This window comes from Sceloporus occidentalis, unplaced genomic scaffold, assembly GCF_023333645.1.
Source record: "Sceloporus occidentalis isolate IW3139 unplaced genomic scaffold, rSceOcc1.0.p SCAF_16, whole genome shotgun sequence".
In the NCBI taxonomy this organism is placed as follows: domain Eukaryota; kingdom Metazoa; phylum Chordata; class Lepidosauria; order Squamata; family Phrynosomatidae; genus Sceloporus; species Sceloporus occidentalis.
In genome coordinates this window covers 10,798,760-10,821,934 of record NW_028316996.1, presented here as the reverse complement: position 1 = coordinate 10,821,934, position 23,175 = coordinate 10,798,760, and the positions used below count along the sequence as shown (strand labels likewise).

General features: G+C 39.9%; 1 protein-coding gene across 1 annotated transcript in view; it reads right to left on the bottom strand.

The window, feature by feature from the left end:
* The window catches only part of LOC149303024 (neuroendocrine convertase 1-like), a 44,996-nt gene extending 23,361 nt beyond the window's left edge, over window positions 1–21,635 (bottom strand). Inside the window, exons 1-2 of the mRNA XM_089481747.1 lie at window positions 21,502–21,635; window positions 5,794–5,807 (exon numbers count right to left, since the gene is read on the bottom strand). Coding sequence (XP_089337873.1) covers window positions 5,794–5,807; window positions 21,502–21,635 — 148 coding nt within the window. The remainder of the gene's footprint in view (window positions 1–5,793; window positions 5,808–21,501) is intronic.
* Between the last annotated feature and the right edge of the window lie 1,540 nt (window positions 21,636–23,175).

Here is a 23,175-nt window from a genome sequence, read left to right as displayed (position 1 = left end):
ATGATGAGTTCCACGACAAGAAACAAAGAAGTAAACATTTGAATGATGCCGTGATGTATATTTAATACATCATCTCTCATACTTTAGGCGGGGGTTGTGTAAAAAGCTGGATGGTGGTGTTATCACCATAGCAACCATTAGAATGGTGGTAAACCTTGCCTTCCCATCTCTTACTGCCTGAATTCTAAATTGCAGCTATAATAAAGACGCTAATTAGTGGGCGAGGAATACACTGACACTGTGATAAAAAAAAAAAGTCATTGATTTTTGGCTACATATACAATATACATATGCCGTGCTGACCCAGATGTCCTATATTCTACATTGTAACTACATTTGTCCAGAGAGAGACTAGACGGAGACAGAGAGATGGTTAGATAAATGGAATCTCTTTATACAATTAAATGGTAGAAGAGCGGATCCAAAAAACAGAATGTAATTGCCGGAGCACATAACGCATGTTAAATTGTAAGTAAGATATTAATTGTACTCATACTCGAATAAATAGGGTGCAGGATCAACGCCCCAGCATAACCGGGAGATGAATGCGGATCGAATGACAGTCCACATTTCTTCTCGCATGCAATTTGTGCAAACAGGAAAAGCTTAGATTTTTTATTCTTAGCAACCAATCTGCCTTGTGTTTGCTTTGAAGCCTATGGACCATTTAACCGAAAAGGCATGGAAAGTGCTTACAACAGGATATCAAGTAATAACAAATGGCAAACATTTGAAGATGTAGCCAGGAAGGAAGGCTAATGTTAATTCTGATAGAAATATAGAGAAATGTTACAATGTGGGTGCATTCAGAGTATATTATTGCCGTCACATAATTTAACAGGGCGGATGCAATCAGCAGACCCTGACAGGCTGACGCACAAAGTATATTGTTGAGGCTCAGAAATCTTTTTTTGCTTGTTTGTGAAATCTGGGCGCACGTGGCAAGTAAATGTAATTGGAGGGATAGTTTTTTCAATGAATGACTAATTCATTATTATTCTTATTATTGTTTTATATAGCACCATCATATTCGTAGCGCAGCAAAATGGGCTGATTTGAAATGTATTAGAAACGGGAAATCAAACATCAGTCCCCAAAGACCCCTGATATGTCATATTCACATATTCTTAATTTTCATTACATATTTATTAGATGTTTCTAAAACTTTAGAAGGATCGTGGTCCATGAAGGTTAAAGTTAATACCTATAAACTACGGTTAACATAAATCTTGCATCGGAAAAAGGGCATTATCTACCATAACATATAAATGTTCTATATGTTAACCTGTATTATATTAATATAATTTGCATTTACAAATACAAAAGGTAGAGAATGAACAGACAATTAGGTGTTTAGGTTTCTCATCTAGAAATGCCTGTTCCTGTCTCCTTGTACTGATTCAAAATAATTTAGAAACCCCCTATCCAGCTCGGAAGGGCCCTTTCTAAACTATTTTGAACCGGCATGGGGGGACAGGAGCGTATCAGGGTCATATTACGTCACGTTACCCAGCGGTGAAACCGAGACAAGCTGCAAGAGTGGTAAGAAGTAAGCAGGGGCGGGAGGTTGGTTCTTTGTATGTATGTATGATTGTTAGCATGGTTGAGTAATTGTGTTTGATTGCTAGCATGGTTGTATAATTGTGTTTGTGTGTGTGTGAGAATGAATTGCTAATTGTGTGTGTATGAGTATACATGTGTAATTGTGTGTGAGAAAGACAGAGAGAGAGCATGGATGTGTGTGACAGAATGACCTGTCATATAGGGCCCCAAGGTAGACAGAGATGGCTCCAGCCTGGCTGCCAAACAAACATGGCTCAGGCAGGAACTCCATTGTGTTAACAAATCCCATTAACAGGATTACTGCCAGGAGGGTATTCAGTAGCCAAAGGGTATTAAAGGTTGGATCGTCTACATGTACCTGTTTATTAATGTTAATTCGATTATGTGGATATATAAGGCTATGTTTTACAACAATAAAATATTCCATTTGTTCTTCACAATCATGGTGGTCGTGACTACTTTTGTGATGTAAGACAAAGATCCATCTATTAGCCTTTTGAGGCTGGAGACTATCCTGGAGGGACAGACGAAGGATTCATAGGGTATCTATAACCCTAACTAAGCAACCCATTACAATGTGTAATTGTGTGTAAGCATGGATGTGTAATTTGTGTATGTGTGAGCATGGATGTGTAATTGTGTGTATACAATTGTATGTATAGGTGTTTGTGTGTGAGCATGTATGTGTAAGTGGGGTCAGATGGAGAGTGTGTTAGAATGAATGTGTGTAATCTGTGTGTGTTTATATGAGTGTATGTTAAAGGGGGACAAGGGGCAAAAAAGCCGCAGACATGTTGTTTGGGGGCAATGATGCCACAGACCAGCTATTTTTCCACCGGGGCAATTTTTCCACCAGGGCCCTGTGGTTTCTAGGTACGCCCCTGGCTTAATTATGCTTAGACTATTATACTGAGTTTTTAAAGATTCTAAATAGGCAATGATGTGACAACACAAAGATGTGCTATTATTCTTATGATATTATATTCTCTTTTTTTAACACGGATGGATCATATTGTCTGTAGAACAAGCTACGATGTGCTGTCTCCTGTGTGGTTTTCTTGCACTCTATTACTCATTAGATCAACAAAAAGGATAATGGCGGCTGTCAGGGAAATGTTTGAACTGTAGTCCATATAAACAGCATTTGCTCAGTTGAATTCAAGGACCAGACATTTTTCAAATACAAGAAAGCACTTCCGTTAACCTTGTCACTGATCATATGGTCAGGCTTGTATCACATTAAAACATATTATTTAAGTGGTGGTTGGTATGAAAATCATTATATAAGCTCCTCCTCCTTCTGTATATTCCCCCCTGTAACTATTACAGGGGGGAATATACAATGATTGTTCTAATGTAAAAAAAAAAAATAAAGACACATATATTTAATGTGTCCCATTCTATTCCTCATTAATGGAGCATTACAATATTGTCCATCTGTTTCTGTTATCAGAATAAAGCATTTGTGGTCAAAGTTTATAGTTGTGCAGTCATCAAAATGGAACTACTTGTGCTGTCTGCTTTATTGGCTTTGATGTCAGCTGTTTAATAACGCTATGAACATTTAAACGGGAACATTGAAGAATGCATTTATTACAAGTGAATAAAATGTCAGACACTATAACATATGTATTGATTTCTTTCATACAAGTGGTATTAATCATGACAATAGTAACAAAAATAAATGCTCAAAGATCACTTATGGCTGGATTATTTTCCTTTTAAAAAAGATTTTTAGACAGTTTGATTGTTACATTTAAATACATATTAGATATGTTATAACTTTATTTGGGTTAAATGCTTAATTTACCAATTTCTTTTTATCACTTTAAATCATTTGATACCATGTTGTTGGCAAGATATAGTACTATTTTTGTTTTATTTTTTTATGAAACCAACAGGAGTCGAATGCATTTGTATTTTTCTAGATGATAACGTAACCCATACTATGACCATAGTATGTATTCACAGATAGGAATATGATTAGCATTAGCAGTGGCTTCACCTTATTCTACCTGTTGAAAATGAACTCAATGAAAGCTGTCATTTAAAAGTATAATCAGTAAATTCTACCTTTAATAGATCTGTCAATATTGACACAGTCATGTGATATTAGCTTAAAAGTTACTCAGAGATGTACCCTTTAACCGCTGATGAATTCTGGCCTAGGATGGCAGGTCGTGGGGGGCAGCAGCCCCTTTGTGGCAAAACAGGTAACTTATCAAGCTCTTGGGATATCAGGCTTCCTGTAGCACCACTGTTCAGCGGGTCGGTTAAAAGGGAGATCACTGATCTTCTCAACTGGCCCAATAACATTAAGGAGAACTGTGACACAGTCTTCATAGCTCACTCCCACCCAAATCCCAGTGCTCAGCAGTAAGGAAAGCAGCAAACAGGGTCGGCAGGTGGCAACTTGCAGACTGTATAACCCAACCGTGTGCCATTTCCAAGCAGTTAGGGTGAACCACCTGATGCGACCACCTTATTAACATCTAAAGTATATGTACAGAAGTCTAAATATATTTTTATATATAATTTTGTGCCCTGGGAGTTGAAGTGGGATGGTTTAAGCATTTTTTTTTTCTTCATTAACCTGGATTGAACCCATTGTCTTCTATTCACCTGTATATTTATATAGAGTTTTGTACACATGATCCAGCAATGTGTATGCCATTCTAGAAGAACATTACCTTTCACATAAAATTAAATCCTTTCATGCAAAAACCTCAGATGTCTGAAAGAGCTGACCTTTTCTTTAATGCCTTTGTTCAGTCGATATAAATAGAAGCATTCCAAGGATAAATATACTGTAAGTATCCATAAAACTCTCTTTGATAAGACTCTCTTTGATTGTGACTAGGTCACAATGTACAAAGAAATAATTTTGTAAAGCATGATGGTGACACATATGTTTATTAAGATTATAATGAAATTGGTTTGGGGAGCTTATTAGCATCTGCTTAGATTGGTCTTATCTTATTTTTGAACTTGCCTGACAATATATATATATATATTAGAAGCATTATACACCTTTCCTCCCATCACCAAGTACAATGCCAAGTGTCTTATGGAGTGGTGTAAAGCACCCCCGCTACTGGACTCTGGAGCTGTGGAAATTTGTTCTGTGGAGTGAGGGATAATGGTATGGGGCTCTTTTTCAGGGGTTGGGCTAGGCCCCTTACTTCCAGTGAAGGCTTAATGCTTCAGCATTCCAAGACATTTTGGACAATGCTATTCTTCCAACTTTGAGGGAACAGTTTGGTGAAGGCCCCAGTGCACACATCAAGGTCCATAAAGATATGGTGTTGAGTTTGGTGTGGAAGAACTTGACTGGCCCGTACAAAGCCCTGACTTCAACCCCATCGAACACATTTGGGATGAACTGGAAAGGAGATTCGAGCCAGGCCTTCAAGTTCAACATCAGTGTGTCACGGGTGAGGTCCATCCGGCTTACCTTAGGGACTTAGAGCGGCCAATCTTAGTATTCATTAGTTGTAGCAGAGTCAGACAGGGCCTGGTGCAGGGCAACTGCGCTTTGCCGGATGTTGAGCCCCTAGGGTTGTACGGCCACATACCAGGGCTCTGACATAGCAGCGGATGTTATCAGTACAAAACAAAGCAAGACCTGGAGGAACCCTGGAGCAGACATGAGAGATAGCACTACAGGAAAATTGCTCCAGGCTGAGGCCAAGCAGAGTTATTTCAAGGGTTCTAGAGAAGCATAACAAGCAAGAGGACTCAGCGAGCAAGGGGTACAGAGCGAGCAAGTGGGACTTAGCAAGAAAGAGGGAGAGTGAGCAAGAAACATAGCAAAAAAGAAATACATGGGAAATTGAATAAGCAAAGCCGAACATAAGTAAGAATACACAGAACACAAATCTAAACATAACCAAACAAGACATACAGTACATGGTACAGGGCACAACAAAGGACAGGGAGCAAGGCAAGGAACACAAGGGTTGTAGTGAGGAGCCGAGATACTCACACGCTTCAGAGAAAAGAGGGCAAAGGTAACATAAATGCTGACAGACATAAATACAGGGCTAGCCTAGGACTATAAGATAAATATTGGAGATTTAGTCACATCATATGGCCAAAGTATGCTTTACCCACCACTATGCCAAAGCAATCCAATCTTAGGTGGGTCCTAGCGCTAAACCCTGCCTACTGAATTTCTTATAGGCTGAAACTAAACATTGAATCTAAGCACAGAAAGAGATACAGACATACCTTTGGATTGCAGACTGAGACAACCATAACAAACGAGTAGAGCACAACTCATAAAGGAGACAGAAGTTAAGAGCAGGACTGGAATCAGAAGTTAATGACAGATCATAAGGAAATCCAGGAATGGATTATCAAACAAGCATAAAGCATAACACAGAAGGAAATACAGAAAAGAGAATCTGTAGCAAGACAGGGGAACTGTAGCAAGATAGGAAACTATAGGGGAAAAATGGAATACCAGAGTTAAGCAGCTCCATGGCATGGATGGGGCCTGACACAGTGCCTGGCCTTATAAATGCTCTACTGGATGAATGGGCAAAAAAATCCCACAGAAACACTCCAAAATCTTATGGAAAGCCTTCCCAGAAAAATGGAAGCTGTTGTAGCTGCAAAAGGGGGGCCAACTACACATTGTCACATTGTTATTGGTGTCCCAATACATTTGTCCATATAGTGTATGTTATTATGGTCCAGTGTAGGCTTCTGTCACCACTGTTGTATTTGTCTTTCAACATCAGATAATAATTCTATTAGTATGGTCCTGCCTGTTTCACTAGTACTACTGCAAGTGCATAACTGGGGGGGGCAGGTTGGAAAATAGAAGGAAATAAAACCAAAATATTTTTCTCAATCATAGCTTTTATTAAAAAAAATAGTTTATATGAATTAACATTTACTGGTAAAACTTTTTTCCTATAGGGTCGTCTTATATTCAGGCTTTTTCTTTTTTCCTAAATTAATATTCAGATTTTGTGGGGTCGTCTTATAATCAGGGTCATCTTCTAATCGAGCAAATACGGTAAAAGCAGATAGTGCTAGTGGACTTTTGAACCCTACTTTTTGTGGCTCACACTGCATCTTACTGGGGAACTGCAGCTTGAGGAATTGCCTTTCCCTCTGGGCATTAAGAAGTTATTGTTGTGATGTGGTTCCATCCACCTTACTCTATCCACCTTACAACAATATGCTATTATTGTGACGAGGAAGAGCGGGGCAACTGAGTGCTGAAGCACATAAAAATCACCTGATTTATCTCCTCTTCTACTCACAGTCGAAGGTGCTGTGTGGTTTTGTTGAACATGTATATTGTTTGTTAAAGTAGCGCCTATCACTTACATACTATTACATAAAAATCACCTGTCCTCTGTAGCACCACTCACTAAAGAGTTCCAAACAGCCTATGGAAGCAACATCAGCACAACCACTGAGCACCAGAAGCAATGTCAGGGGGCGGCTGGAATGTAAAGTACATCACCACTGGACTCTGGAGTAGTGGAAACGCGTTTTCTCAAGTGATACATTATGCTTCACTATCTGAAAGTCTGATGGACAAAACTTGATTTGGTGGATGCCAGGAGAACACTACCTACAAGAATGTAGAGAACCTACTGTAAAGTTTAATGGAGGAGGGATAATAGTCTGGGGCTGTTCTCAGGGTTTGGGCTCCTTATTTAGGGTGAAGGGTGTGAAAGAACTTTACTGGCCAGCACAGAGCTCTGACCTTAACCCATTGAACACCTTTGGGATGAATTGGAATTCAGATTGTGAACCAAGCCTTCTTGTCCAACATCATTTTCTGATCACACAGATTGTTTGGCTGAATGGGCACAAATTCCCACAGAAATACTCCAAATTTGAGTGGATGCTGTTATAGCTGCAAAGTGAGGCACAATTCCATATAATTGCACACTGTTTTGGAATGAGATATTCAACAAGCTCATATAAGTGTAATTGTCAGGTGTCCAACTAATTTTGGACATATAGTGTATTTGTAAATTTGGTTGTAAGGCTACAGTGCTTTATTGGTGTAATGGATTATGAAGATGTATATCACATCTTTTTAGTGAAAGTATTCATTTAACCCTGACTTATAGTTTGATATCCACTCGAAATCCGTTGCCCTTAAGTCTTACATTTCATAGCCTTTAGACTGCAGAAACTAAATTACAGTAGTACTATTATCCAATTTGCTAAGTGTAAGTTAAACTATTTAAGCTATAATCATGGGGCATGTAATAACAGGTTGTGTACCAGCCATGTCACTGAAATGTTCATTAGGTGAAGGGTCTGAAATCTCCAGTTCTGTTTTACCACTGAGCAATACTTAAAAGCACACAAGGAACACCACATATTTTTGAAGATATATCCTTTAAAGGTTTAAAAATGTTTTCTTTGAAACAGAAAATAAATGCCTCTTTATCTTGAATGGGCTGCTAGTTTTAATAATTAGTACTAATAATGTAGCTTGGTGGAGAGAGTGCTTGAGAAGAATAGAAAGACAATGGAGGTGCTGTATATAAAGGTATTCTTGTCTTTCACCATAGACATTTATGGAATTTTCTTGCCGTTTTGACCTTTTTGTTGGCATATAAATATACAGTGCCTATACTTACAACTGTACGTATAAAATGAAAGCATTATTCTGATATGTACACCTTTGAAGTAATGAATGATAAAAGCTGAAATTGAAAAAATACCGAGGACAGGGAATGTGCTGTATTGTAGAGAGACACATGGATATAATGCAGGTCAGAATATGTATAATAAGCATTACTCTTCTGCCTTCCAAGTCATTGACAATAGAAATGCATGGCAATAAACAGCAGTCAATTTATAAAGGTAGACAGAAAATCAATTATAATTTGTTTTTACATTTAGCAGATACCTAACAGGCCTATAAAACTCACCAGTCTAACGTTCTTTGAATGGCTCTTGTTCCTGCACTACTTTAGCTGACATATAATGGGGGTCAGTATGTGAGACAGTGTCCTGCTGCATAGGAGGAGGGCAAACACGTAGTACATATACAATCACTGAAACAGAAGCTGCTCTAGATTATAATATAAGCCTTGCTTCTCTGTAGAGGTAAATTCATGCACAGCTTTCCTTACAGACAATAAAGTGGTTAATTTTCATTTGCATATTAATTATGCCCCGTCTTAGATTTGTATTTAATGTAATAATGTTTTACTTAATGTAAGGAAGACTTACTTCAATGAGAGGGTGGTGGCTATTTGGAACAGCCTTCCAGCAGAAGAAACTTGAAGTCCACAGAACCCCTGAGATTTGTTCTTTTATTAAATGTAGTAAAGTCTTACTTAGCGTAATGCAGATTTACTTTACTTAGGGGTGGTGGATATGTGGAACAGTCTCCCAGTACAAGTAACTTCAGGTCCATATAACCCCTGAAATCTTTACTTTTCTTTTCCTTATGTTTACACCTCTTGATGTTTTGGCTGAGATTTTTTAAGATTTTATTAAAATTTTAATTGTAGAGTGATCTGAGATAGGACTTTTTCAGTATCACTAGCATTGCAATGTTTTTTGTTGTTGCTGTAGGTAACCTTTTGTACCTGTCCATGATTGTTTCCTGTGGAGTTTGCATTTGTACCCACTTTGAACCTTTTTCTGGGAATGCTGCAAAAAATGCTAATCATAGATTTTTTAAGCCTTTATGACCCCAGATAAAGCAACATCTTCTAATGACGGGCAACTCCCAGAAAATGTGCAAGAGTGTCAGACCCGGCGGGGACCACCTACCTCGCTGCGGGGTCCGTCCGCCCGGACCACGATCCCTGTCGGCCGGCCTCCTCGCGACGTGGCCGCACGGTCCCAGGACCGTGCGCCACGCCGAGTCTCGGGTCCCGCGTCGCGGGAACCGTCAGGCAGGAGGTCTACTCCTGCCCGCGGACCTCCCGATCACGGCGCCGCGCTCTCGGAGAGGAGGGGGCGGGGCTTAGCCCCGTTGATGCAACCTCCCTCTCCACAGCCACCAGAGGGAGGGGGAGGAGGTAGACACTGCTCTGTCTCCCTCCACTCAGGTGTAGCAGCAGGGAGGGGAACAAGCCCTTAGTGTGGGAGGGGATCAGGTGCTAGGGGTGGATCACTCATTACCTGCCCATATATAATCCCCACAAGCCTCTGCACCAATGCTTCTTTGTTAAGCTTCATCATAGTGTATAACCTCTCTGTATTCTGTGAATCCCTGGTATCCTGACTATTTGGCTTTCGTCCCACGTTTATGCTGTCTGCTGCCTGCCTTGACCTTTGGACCGTGACCCCGACTCTTCTATTGGATTTGCCCCTCTTTGTACTGCGTACTGGACTTTGTGTAGTGGTGCCTGCGCCACGCTCCGTACCCCCCTACCTGACAGAGAGGGAGAGATGACACATCTATATCAGGCAAACAAATGAATGAAAATCAACCAAATTTCCGCAGTTTTTCAATTCATTTTTGGCAGTTTCAATTTCAACGATTCGTATGAATGCATTAAACAGGCAACTTTGGTTAAGAACCAGTTTGTACAAATCCGAATGCACAAGTTTACTAGGAAACTAGAGCCATCACCAAAGCTAAAACATAACAAAATGGTAAGAGTAATCAAAATCCAGGCAGAAGGTCAAATGCAGGTAATCTCAATCAAACAAGTGAGATACTGTAACCAAAAGGGCAAAGCCAGGGGTCCCAACCACAATGCTGACTAGGGTCATGAAACCCTCCAGCAAAAGAAGCTCAGATCAGCCCCACCTTATAAAAGCCTTTAATTAGCAGACAAGCCACTGGAGAAAAGTACCCTATCAACCACAGAGACCCCTGGTGGTGACTTGGGCAGATGAACAACCTCCAATCCTCAGGGTCGCTACCTTTAATACCGAGGTTCCATACAGTAGCCCCAAAAAACATACTACCAGCATCAATACTTTTTTCCTTTTGTAGCTTTGCATATAGACACAAGATGCCTATACACATACTTCTTGCCACCCTCTGTATTATGGCCCTTATTACAAGCCACAGACATCAGTGAGGGGGCTGAGCTTGTGACATGGTCACGGGGGGCTGGTCCCATGCCACAGATTGGCCATGGTTTGGGAGGAGATATTCTTCTTGGGTAGCTACCCAGGGGACCCTTAGTGTGGTCCTCATGAAACAGAGTCTGAAGGGTCATTTTGCCACTTCCTCATCTTTCCTACATTGATGGTAATGTCTTAGAGAGACCATCCAGAGCCCCAGACAACAAAATGTCAACCCCCCCATGGTGATGCCCCTCCCTATCATGCCATACCCTATCATGATCACACCTCTTCCTTGTTAAGCCTCTTCATTGTGGTTACACCCCCTCATATATATCTATTTGTTGCATAAGATGTAAATGTCTATTCAATTTTCCAGCTATCATAAAATATTTTATTTATAGGTTGAAATGTGTGTACTGAATGTGTAACACACAACATATAGTCAGCTCAGTGTCACATTGCTTCCATATGGCCAAAGGTGGCTTCAAACTAGAACCATCATTGTTATATCTGTAGACAAAATTCATAACATATGGAGCCATAGTGAGCATACATAGTTCTATATCAACATATCCAGGCTCTTATGTTACACATTGCTGCTTGCAGCACATACAGAAAATGACTTTCCTCGGACCAACCTTTCTTTCCTTTCACTCTACGTAATATCAGGTATTATTGTGTATTTTCCATTTGCTTCATGTTTCTTCAAGTACATTAACATTTCCTGGATGACTAACAAAGGCAAATATTTGACAGCTTGTTCTATTGCAGAGACATCCTTCTCCTGTTCCATACAGTACATATGCAAACACATTTTTTGTTGAATTCCTTATTAACATATAAAAACATAATGTATATATTCTGTATATACAATATATAAATGTGTGCATAGTATCACCCAATTATATAATAATATATAGGCAGCCATACAAACTTCCTTTTAATAATGCAAATATTTTCTACGGCACTTCCTTTAGTAAGGAAACATGTTGAAAATCTTGTCTTGCTTAATGCATAGTTCAGTCAGCAAGGGTTGTCCAAAAAGTTCATTAGGGTAGACAATTGATAATGGTAAGTGATGACCAATAGCAAAAGTGGAGGGGAAGCCATAACTCTTCGTTACATTAAACAAAATGGAAATCATTTAGATTTCAAAGGACTGTTGCAGCTAATAGCAACACATGAATAAAATACAAAAGGAATACAAAAGTTCCTCAAATAATTAGAAAAGTCAGCGTTACCTATATAAAATGTTTTTCCATTCCCTTTAGACTCATATATCTTTGTAAAAAATGTCTGTTGTTGCATCTGGCTGTTTATTTAATATCAGATATCCTTCCAACAGGGCAATGAGAGATGCAATCACACTGGTGACAATGGATTGATTGATTGAATTGTTACTAGTATGCCACTTTACAGATTCTCCATTCTTAAAGAAACCCCATATTAAGGACCAGAGAGAAAAATACACATTTTTGATTTATAGGTTTCCATGAGTTTATAATTTAATAATTATCCTATTAAAACTTTTTACCAATTTGTAGTGATTCTTTTTACTCATGTATTTGGTGTATATTCACAACATATGTATAAATTTATATTCTACATATGATTAGTAAGTTTCTCTCTTGTCCTTAATATTAATGTTTGCTTACATGCCATACTATAAGTCTGTTCATTTTTATCATTAATACCTTTTTCATACTGTTTTAAAAACAACCAAAATCTGGAGTGGATGTTGGATGAAAAAGTCAAATAAGTCAAGTCTACTAACTGAATTGTGAGGAATTATGAAGATTTCTTTTAATGGTGCATCAAAAGAAAAGGTCATGACTGAGTTAATTTGTTCATATGAGCAGTTAGTAGAGTATTAATTGAGTAAAAATTGTAAATTGGAGGTTTCAGGATCTAAATACCACTAGAAATGACAAAATCAGTAAGGGGTGGGGGGCTAGCTCAAATTGCTGAAAAAGTTAATGCTGGTTCCAATGGAAAGATGTCAGAACACACCGCTCATCGCAGTTTGTTGCGAATGGGGCTGTGTAGCCACAGACCATTCATTGTGGCCATGCTGACCCCTGTCCACTGCTGAAAGCACCTGCAATGGGCATGTGAGCCGGACCACAGAGCAATGGAAAAAGGTGGCCTGGTCTAATGAATCATGTTTTCTATTACATCACGTGGATGGCTGGGTGCACGTGCGTCGCTTACTTGGAATCCCTCATATTCCACATACCATCACTGTCATAGTAATGACTGTAGGCTCCAAAAAAGACATTGGGGTTGTGCATTAAGAATAAACTTGGTGAAAATCCCCACAAATTGATAACATTTTTTAATAAGGCTGCAAAAATTTAGAACAATACTAGTGGGAAGGATTCCAAGACGGAGCCCATGCGTAAGAGGACTCCAAAGAGCTTCAAACGTGTTATCAGTTCATCGAGTGTATGGATGTCTAGTTTATCCCTAATTGTACAGTGCAATAAAGAGGTAAAAAGGGCTAATTTACAGGTATATAAAGCAATGGCAATCTGTTGATGATAATGAAACTAAAATTATGCACGTTTTATGACTTGATGCATGCTGTGTTATCTTAAAACCACTGCAAGTAACATAAAAACATTGTATTTCCAACGCAACTAGAGACATCGAATGCTATGGTTATGCAGAAATGTGTGCGATGATGTCAATGGCATTTGTATAATATTCCACTTGCTATCTTATCGTAGATAACAAGATATATAATCCCAACCCAAATCCAACATGTCATTTTCAAAAGCCATAATAAGTCAACTACCGTTGTCTTTACTTATGGGTACAATATATAAACTTTTAACTTTGCTCTAGGGATAGGAGGGCTGGCATCTTTTGGCCCAGGGGTCAAATACAGTGGTCCCTGGCCTCTCCACTTTATATTATTTTACCCCCTACCAGTGGAATATGGTTTTTAAATACACACAGGATATAGTGAGCAAGCATTTCCCCCTTTTACCGGCACTACACTACAAAAAGGCAGAGGAGCAACTGTAAAGAAAGATGCAAGGAAAATAAAATATGTTTAAGCCAATATGGACATGTCTAGGACACAAAGCATGCCGCTTTTTTAATTGATTACTAAACGATGATTACTCCTTCATTTGCATATCCTTGCTGCTCTAAATAAAGCATAGGGTGAGAAATTCGGCCTTTTCCATCTGGTAAAGAGCTCATCAGTGCATGATAGGAACTTCTCTGGCCCAGGCAAGTCAATCTGGGCTTGGCATCTAGCCAATGATTTGTTATCTTAAACAAACAAAAATAAAGTCAATATGTCCATATTGCCATTACTTGTTTTATTTTGCTTGCTGTGCTCTCTGCGCTGGAGGGCTTTCTCACATACCATTTTTGCATTTTGGGTAACAACGAGTGTAGTATTTGAGAGATGTGGAGTCACTTGGACTGGACTTCACGCCATGGTAGCTTGAAGCATAAGGTACTTATGAGCCCCAAGGAGGTACAACCTGGATGCAGTTTATTGTTTCCTTGGATGAGGTGATCCACTGTATAGAGATATTGCTGGTAATTGCACAAAAACACCTTGGCCCTTGACCTGTTCTTTTGACTGGCAGGTAGAAGGTAATCTTTATAATACCATCCTGAGCGCTAGGCTGTTGCTGGTTTTAAATAAATTGAATAAACCCATGATATCCAAACAATCTCACAATGTATGTTCTAGGTCTGTTCAGGGAGTAACACATTTTAAAGACAATGAAAGGCATCTCTTATCCTGGAGGCAAGAAGCCATCCCAAGAAGACATCCCAAGAAGACTAAATGAGAAAAACAGAGCAACATTTAATGAGAAAAGTCTTGCAAGGCTTTTTTCAAAGCAAAATGTTTAATTACTCATGAGCAGACAATATTATAAAACGCCTTCACGAAATCCAATTACATTCTGATAAAACGTTTCATCCAGAAATGGGGTTTGTTGAGCAGATTAGAGAATCACCTTTGGGAACCAAAGTACAGTGATTTGTATTTTTAATGAAGTATGAACTTCATCCTCTAGGTGAGAGAAGAATACAGAAGCGGATATAGGATGGATCTATAATTATATTTCATTTATATTGATCAATAAGGGACACAGCTAGTTTCATTCAAAACACAATAACTAATATAGTTGTTACTGCATCTTAAAAAATATTCGTACTGTCGGCCTTCTTTGATTAATTTTGTTATGTGGCTGCTTCACAAATATTGCCTTGGCAACCATATATCCTCAGGGCTCTGACATAAATGGATGAATCACATAACAGATTAGTTACCCTCACCTTTACAACTATAATACTACATGGAAGGCAAAGCGATCAGTGACATTTATTGCAAATGGTGTTAAGTGCAGTGAATGCAAACGATAATTATGCAATAAACACATGGAGAATTCATGCGAGATCATGTCAAACCATAAAATGTAATGCTTTATTTTGCAGTACCTGATAACGCACATCAATTCATTTATGTTTGATTTGTACACATAATTCTATCAAGGGCTCCCATGCGTCTTAAATCTAAACCAACTTAAACCAAACAAAAAGGTATATGTTTAATCCAGATGTGAAGCTAATACTGTGTTTTTCAAGGTGGACATCAACAATCTCTATGTGTTTAACGTTCATGAAATGCATTTCGGCTGGATGGTTTACCATCGACCATAAGCAACCACAAGCACATTATCGCTAATTATTTTCTTGTGGGAAGAGTAACTGCAGAGTTACTGTACATATGTTTGCTTCCTGTATCAATTAACCTACTTTAACCAGATAAGATGGGTTAATTATGCTAAGTAAACACATTTCCACCAGTAAGCCACCCTTACAGCACCTCTGGAAAACCTGATTGTTTTGTGGACAAGGATACCATCCTAATTTGCATTTTTTTTAATTTATTTAGATTTTTAAACATTTATACAAAAAAAAAGTCTGTTTTGTCCAATTTTTTTTTGGGGGGAAGGGTGATTTTGACCGGTATGTTACAATGTTTGTTCCCTGCTTTTGTTAATGTAAGCTGATAAACAGATCAGTAAGCAGGGCTCACTTTTCCCATGGTGGCAAACAACTATAGTGGATGTACAAGGAAGAAGCTGAAGATCAGTTACTGATCAGCGGCCCTAATGCCTCCCTAAAATTTGTCTTGTGTTTACTGTAAGTGTAAAAGTGTGGCATTTGTCTTGAATGGAAGTCTTGCATGTATACTTTGACATGGAAGACTTCCTATGGGGAGTAAGAAGAAGGCTGTTGATTGGTCAGTAGCCGGAGTGCCAATTTGTAAGAGATATACAGTTGACAAGTTGTGCCCAGTTTGCCAACTACATAGCTCCCTCATGGCTAGAAATCTAAGGGGTTAAAATTCATCAATACATAAGGTACAGTTGTGGGGAGTAGTATACTACTGTCTGACTTATCAGGGACCAATGCTGCATAAAAACATCATCAATTGGAGTGTATAAAACTAAACTTTTTTGCTAGACTCGCTAGCAAATAATAATAATGTATTCAGTGAACATCCCCACTTTCACTCTCTCATTCATAGTCAAGCTCTTTCACACTCTCACTCTTACTCACTCTCATGTTCTCATGCTCTCTCTCTTTCAATTGTTTCCCTTTTGCTTCCGTATCCTTATCCGGGCAGAGCCTCCGGGCACAGCTTTTTTTTTTCCACAAATCTGCCCACATTATAACTTTTAAACTTGTTTTGAGTTTTTTACTAAACCATGGCAATATGGATTTACATCTGTTCCCATAGTTGGTTCAGGTTGTTTTTTTAATATTCTTAAGGCTGAAGAATTATTTCAAACAAAATATAGAATAAGCAAATATAAGACGTGTACCCCTATACTTTCATTTTATTCATGAGAAATGTCATACATTTACGGAAATTAGCTGTACAACCCACTAAGTCTGTGTTAAAATGAGCATGTATGTCTGTTAGTGTGTATGTGTGTGTTTTAGCATGAGTGTGTAGGTTTATGTAAGTGTGAGAGTGTGTATGGGATGATCTTTACCTCCCACAGACCAAACTATGCCAATAAAAAAGGCAACATAATAATTTGTAGAAGGGGATTGCAACGTGGCATGGTAAATAGTACATCAAAATGTCATAAAGCAATTCTCAGCATTGTGAGAGGCAATTCATTTGTCTGTATTTCATTTCTTCTGCTATGACCCATCCTAAAGATTAGGAAAAAAAGAGAATGGTTATTGGTGTGGTTTTCAGAGATTAACTAGATAACCATCTTTTTGCCATATACCCAGTTTATAATAAAACTCATAAGCTAACACACACTCGGTTCTCCATTTATGTTTCCCTCATGGTTATTGTTCAGTACTTGCTGCACTATGTTTTTGTTGTTGTGTCGCTTAAAGAACCTTCAGTTATTTGTTTTCATAATGCTGTCACTGTGTCATTATGTGGCACTGTGGTGGGAACTGGGGAAGTCTTATTCTGACAGGTCAACGGTCAAGGTTTACGATCAGCATCAGGATGGATTCGCAGAGGCAAAATATACAAAATAACAAAGTAGCAATACCTGGTTTGCTGGAAGAGGGATCAGGTGCTGATGTTTTGAATTAATCAGTGACAATGGATCTTTCTGTCTATTTTCATGATGAAAGCAGCAGTAATGAGAATCTGAGGTTCATTCTGTCAATGATAATTATTCTGAAGGCAGACACAATAAAGAACAAGAGGAAGCGCAGGAATTTCGTTAGATCCAGGCGGGAAGGGTACATGAGATACTTAGAGATAAAAACACTTTAACGCTACAGGAATGTGAATATCCCCTGTATGACCCTTTGGGAATAATAGAAATGAGCAAGAATGAAGACACATTTCATATGTATCACCATAGGCTAATTGTGAAAGTGCCACCCTCCCCTGCTAGGACTGTTAGATTTTGGAGTCTCTGATAGCAGACAGTTTTGTGCAGTAGCCTTAGTCCTCTTTTTCAACATAACATACAGGTAAAGCCAAGAGCACACGGGAGACTGAGACAGGGTCTGGTAGATAACAAAATGCAATGGAAACTGGCAGAAAAGGAACTAGGGAGACTAACAGAGACAGAATCCGGGTCAGGGTGGCCAAGGTCATACACTGAGAAAGATAAAACATAACAGAATGGTAAGAGTAATCAAAATCCAGGCAGAAGGTCAAATGCAGGTAATCTCAATCAAACAAGTGAGATACTGTAACCAAAAGGGCAAAGCCAGGGGTCCCAACCACAATGCTGACTAGGGTCATGAAACCCTCCAGCAAAAGAAGCTCAGATCAGCCCCACCTTATAAAAGCCTTTAATTAGCAGACAAGCCACTGGAGAAAAGTACCCTATCAACCACAGAGACCCCTGGTGGTGACTTGGGCAGATGAACAACCTCCAATCCTCAGGGTCGCTACCTTTAATCCCGAGGTTCCATACAGTAGCCCCAAAAAACATACTACCAGCATCAATACTTTTTTCCTTTTGTAGCTTTGCATATAGACACAAGATGCCTATACAAATACTTCTTGCCACCCTCTGTATTATGGCCCTTATTACAAGCCACAGACATCAGTGAGGGGGCTGAGCTTGTGACATGGTCACGGGGGGGCTGGTCCCATGCCACAGATTGGCCATGGTTTGGGAGGAGATATTCTTCTTGGGTAGCTACCCAGGGGACCCTTAGTGTGGTCCTCATGAAACAGAGTCTGAAGGGTCATTTTGCTACTTCCTCATCTTTCCTACATTGATGGTAATGTCTTAGAGAGACCATCCAGAGCCCCAGACAACAAAATGTCAACCCCCCCATGGTGATGCCCCTCCCTATCATGCCATACCCTATCATGATCACACCTCTTCCTGGTTAAGCCTCTTCATTGTGGTTACACCCCCTCATATATAGCTATTTGTGGCAATAAAAAAGTTAAACAGTGTAAACAAATGTTAATTTGTAGTTTTCACAAATCACATGTAGTTATTATTAAATAAATATTAAAGATAACTGCCACCAATTAAAAAAAAAGTAATTCTAATCCTAAATCTATAAATACAGAAACCTGAAAAATCTAAAAGTAAATATATTTACTATGACATAAATGCCATATACTGAGCACTGTCACATTCACAGTGGTGGAAACCAGAACTGCCATCACTTTTTATGGACTCTATAGCAGTGGGACCATGCTCTCTAGAGTGATCAATCACGCTTCACTGGAAGTCTAATGATGCCAGGAGAACACTACCCACAAAATGCATAGTGCCTACTGTAAAGTTTGATGTAGGAGGGATAATAGTCTAGGACTGTTTTTCAGGGTTTGGGCCCCTAAGTTTTAGTGCTACAGGATACAAAGGCATTTTAAAGCAATTGTTTGCCTTCAATTTAGTGGCACCAGTTTGGGGAAGGTCCTTTTGTATTTCAGCATGATTGTGCCCCTGTGTACAATGCAAGGTCCATAAATACATGGTTGGATGAGTTTAGAGCGGAAGAACTTGACTGGCCTTGAACACCTTTGGGATGAATTGGATTCATGAATGGGCTCGTTGCAAGCCAGGATCCCCCTTGCTCGTTTTGCTGAATGGGAAAAAAAATCCCAGAAATACTCCAAAATCTTGTGGAAAACCTTCCTAGAACAGTGGAGGCTGTTATAGCCATAAAGTGAGAGCCAACTCCATATTAATGGCCATGGTTTTTGAATGTGATATCCAACAAGATCATATATAATAATATATCGTTGTCAGGTGCAATGTTTGCTTTAATTTGTAGTAGTAGGTGTGCACAAAAATCTTATTTGCCTGTGCATTTTTTTACCTGTTACAAAAGTATGTGCTTGCTGAATGCTTATTGAAATGTAAACTTGAAATTGTTTCAAGATAACTTTGACACAACCTCTCTCTCAGGTCTAATAAAACTGTCATCACCTCAGGGTCCTTTCATCCTCTTCTTCACTGTGCTATAACTTTCTTTTCCTTCCCAATGTAGTTTAGGTATAAATCAAATAAATAACACATAGAAAAACCTTAATTGTGGGTATAGCTCAATGAATAATACATACAAACCCTGTATTTGCAGGGTTAGAGTAAATAAATAAAACATGGAAGCATAGCATTGCGTGTATAGAGCCAATGAATAAACACACAACCCCAATGTATAGATCAAATAAATAAGGCATGGAAACCCTAAATTACAAACATAGATCACAGGTTGCACACCTCAAATGCCAGCCTTGTTCCCCAGATTGCAGACATAGCACCAGATTGCACACATAGGGCATGACCCAGCACCTAGATTGCACCCACAGAATTTGTCCCAGCACCTAGATTGCATACATAGGACTTGCTCCAGCACCCTGATTACATACAGACACAAGACTTGGTCAGATTGCATCCACAAGATTTACCCAGCACCCCAATTGCCCTTAGACATACTTGCTATAACACACAAACACTCTCTCTCTACCCTTTCTCATAATTTCTTCCCATCTCAATACCTCACCTCTTTCTCATTATCTCTCCCATTTCTCTTTATCTCATCTTATATTTCTCTTCACCTCTCCTTTTTATTTTTTATCTCTCTTATTTATTTATCCTCTTCTCTTTGATCCCCCTTTCTCCTCATGTCTTCCCTTTCTCTTTATCATTGCCCCCCCTCTCTCTGCCTCTCTCTGCTCTCTTTATCTCTTCCCTTCTTACCCTATTCCTACCCTTTCTGGTTTTCCCTCCTCCTCCTCTTTGATCCCCCTTTCACATTATCTCATCTTTTTCCTTATCTCCTCTCTCCAATTTCTCTTTATCTGTTTTCCCCTTTCTCTTTATCCTTCCTTTTTCTCTTCATCTCCTCTCTTCTGTTTTTCCCTCATCTCTCATTATCTCTCCTCCCCTCTATCGCTACCTCTCTTCTTCTTTTGCTTTATCTCTCCCCTTTGTTCATTAATAATTGTCCTTAACTACTCTGTGGACTGGAGCTTGTTTCATAATACAATGGAAGTTAATTCAGTATATAATGCTTGTTCTTCACAAATATCCACAACAGGATTGCGCAGATGGAAGAATGGGATTCCTACCTACTCAAATAAATAAACACTCCTGGGGCCAATATAATGGATTTTTCATGTAAACTAATAAAATAATAAATACAATATATGCATTTGTATCCTCACAACATTCTGTTGTTATAGTTAATATCATAGACATGCACAATATTTTTATTATATGTAAAAAAGAGGTGAATTATGCATTTATTTTCTGAAACAATAAACTCTGTTTCTTTTTGTCTTCAATTGGAGTCAATTTAGCATAGGTAATATATGCCCTGACAATCAGGAGTAAAATCCTAGAATAGGTAGGAAGTTCAGGATATTGTTAATACCTTTCAAGATTATACTGTAATGATGATATATTTCAAAGTATAACTTTATCATTGTGTTGCGGCATATCTGTTTAAAATAGAGGAAATAGAAGATCACCTTGACCTAGTATTTGGCATGTCCTGTGGTGCAAAATGTAATTTTAAGGCAAGACAGGAGGCTTCCTATTTTGCATATCTTCCTTTACTTCTCACCAATAGCAGCAAAGAAAGAAACATTGAAAAAGAAAAAACAACCAATAGGCATACACCACAAGGTATATAAACCCTAGCCAGTCCTTCCACTTCCTCTTTCTTTGCTGCTCACCGATAGTGACAGGTCAGATTCGTTTATTACAGATTCTGTGTTATTACTCTATTTTGTCTATTGCCCTTTGTTGTTTTTCAGTATGTTTCTGCCTTTTAGGGAATGCTCCCCTAGGCTTTAATATTTTTCTATCTTAGTCCTCTCCTGAGGGCTTTCCCGTTTCTCCACTAGCAACCCCCCCCCCGGTCTGTTCCGCACTTTCAGTACCTCGTTTTACTCTCTTCTGCCGGCGTTCTTACTGCCGGCGTTTTCGTTGTGCTGGTGGTGCTGTTGCCGGTTTTCGCCGGTTTTCGCGGGTTTCTGTCCCTCGTTGCCGCTCGGCGGCCATGTTGGTTTGACGGGGAGGTCTCGCCTCGCGAGATTTCGCCGCCATTTTTGTTATTTCGCGGTTTTTTCAGTGGCGGCGGCCATCTTGGTTTCTTTTTTGTCTCCTTGCTGCCGTTTTCGGCGGCCATGTTTTTGGTGGCGTCCGGAGCTCGGGTTTTTCCGTGATTTGGTCACCATTTGTGATTTGTTTTAGTCTATTTATATTTCTACTCGTTTTTCATTTCAATTCATTTGTTTTTTATTGCAGGTCCCTCTATTTCAGAGCCCCTGAATTTATTCTATTCTCTGTGTGCCTCGGAGTTTATTGTTGGAGCCTTTATTGCTTCTGGCTTCAGACAGGCTGAGCCCCTGTCACACTATACAGGCTGAGCCCCTGTTTGCGCATATATATTGAGGGCCATTATCGCATTGGCTTTCGGCAGGCTGAGTCCCTGTCTCATATCCTCATATACATCAGGCTGAGCCCCTGTGATTATATCATGTCTCAGGACAATGCCCCGAGCCAGGACGCTTTCATGGCATGGCTAGATTCCAAATTCTCCTCCTCTGTGGAGTCATTCATTTCTAAAATGTCGGCATCTATGCCCCAGTCGGCCCTTCCTCCACCTCCAGCCCCGGTGGCTCCTTTTAATGTCATTTCAGATTCTGGGTCTGAAAAGTCCGAGGAGGAGACTAGATCTTCTAAACGCCCCTGGAAGGGCAACAGTGCCTCGGCGGGCAAGGGCAAGGCTCCGGCCAAACGCCCAAAAATTCCTGCCCCTTCCCTGCTCTCCGTGCACCATACGGCTGGGGTTGAGGATTCCCTCCAACTCCCCCTCTCCATCTTAGATGAATGGCAGGCAGAGGGTTCTGATAATTCTGAGGCTTCACTTAACCTGGCTTCGTCCAGGACTCTAGACTCACGATATGTACGTGAGTGTTTGGTGGAGGAACCCCTTCTTAATGAACCCCATCGTTCCGGAGGCCCCTCGGTTACCCCCCACTCTGCCTCTACTTCTACGGACCTACCGGTCGTAGACCCCTCCGGTTTTGCCCTATTTGACCCCACCACAATGCGCCATCCCAGAGCCACGGAATGGGCTCCTCCTGAGCACATTGCTTTATATATTCACAAATGGCTGCGCAAACCGTTATCTAAAGAGGTACGCAATAAGCTACGGGTGGAATGTCCCCGTCCCTGCATTCCCGATAAGGTGGCGCTCACTCCTGAGCTTGATCCTAATGTGGTCGCCCTTTTGTCTGCTTCGCGCTACCCTAGAAAGGGCTTAGAACAGGGTCTTAAATCCGCCCAGGATAAGATCCTGGATCTTGTTGGCCCCATTACCCAAATTTTGTCTTTAGCAGACAAGGCTTATCTCCAGGCCTCTCCCCTTGATTCCAAGCTTGTCCGGGAATGGGCTCTCCGGACTGTTTGCCTTCTGGGTAACGCCAACGTCGCCGTTGCCACAGAACGGCGTAAGGCGGTCCTGCTCCGTATGGATCCTCGGCTGGCAGAACTGGGCTCCAAAGATTTGGGGGCAGCCGCCAACGGTATGCTCTTTGGCGACGCCTTTGTCAAGGAGCTCAATCGTCATGTTTCCCTCCTG